Source organism: Chaetura pelagica, unplaced genomic scaffold (assembly GCF_000747805.2).
Source record: "Chaetura pelagica isolate M959 unplaced genomic scaffold, ChaPel_1.0 scaffold2167, whole genome shotgun sequence".
NCBI lineage: Eukaryota > Metazoa > Chordata > Aves > Apodiformes > Apodidae > Chaetura > Chaetura pelagica.
Window position 1 is genome coordinate 10,361 of NW_009953846.1, and position 685 is coordinate 11,045.

At 67.0% G+C, this 685-nt stretch overlaps 1 protein-coding gene across 1 annotated transcript in view; it reads right to left on the reverse strand.

Moving 5' to 3' along the window:
• Positions 1-641, reverse strand: part of LOC104391973 (lysine-specific demethylase 5C-like) — a gene marked incomplete at both ends in the record, with an annotated part of 10,423 nt that extends 9,782 nt beyond the window's left edge. Inside the window, 3 exons of the mRNA XM_010001325.1 lie at positions 69-185; positions 268-438; positions 522-641. Of these exons, the coding sequence (XP_009999627.1) occupies positions 69-185; positions 268-438; positions 522-641 (408 nt within the window). The remainder of the gene's footprint in view (positions 1-68; positions 186-267; positions 439-521) is intronic.
• Between the last annotated feature and the right edge of the window lie 44 nt (positions 642-685).

Sequence of the window (685 nt, forward strand, 5' to 3'; positions counted from 1 at the left end):
TGCTGGGGCAGGTGGGGGGATGCTGGGGGTGCCCCCGGGGGTCCAGCTGTGCTCCTGGGGGGTCCCACCTCCTGCTGCAGGCGCTTGGCCCGGCGGCCGGAGCTGGTGGACTGGCGCAGGGGGATGCTGTGCGGCTTGTACTCCCGGTCCTTCTCCTCGCTCTCGAAGGGCCGCGCCTGGCACTGCTGGAGGGACCCGCCAGGGGGTGAGAGGAGAGGGGGAGGATGACACCCCCAAAAAACCCCTTTTCTTTGAACCCCTCCTCACCACCAGGTTGGCCCCCGACTGGTACATCTCGTAGGGGTAGATGATGCGCTCGTAGTGGGCGCGGAGCAGGGACCCGATGTTCTTGCCCGAGGGGTAGGCCAAGCGTTGGGCCACCCGCGCCCAACGCCGGTCCTTGCAGATGGCCTCGTACCCCCCTTCCTCCATCACCACCTTTGGGGGACACACAGGCACGTCAGGGATCCCCCCCGGGGGGGTGGTGACACCCCCTCAGGACACCCCGCGCTCCCCGAGACCTTGCTGAGGCTGTAGAGGTCGAGGATGCGTCGCTCCACGTTGGGGATCTTGAGGGAGGAGCCCTGGATCTCCCAGAACTTGGCGATTTGATCCAGGTAGTTCAGCTTCACCCGGGTCTGTGCCTGGGGGAGGGGGAGATGGGGGGGTGAGGGGACCCCAAAAT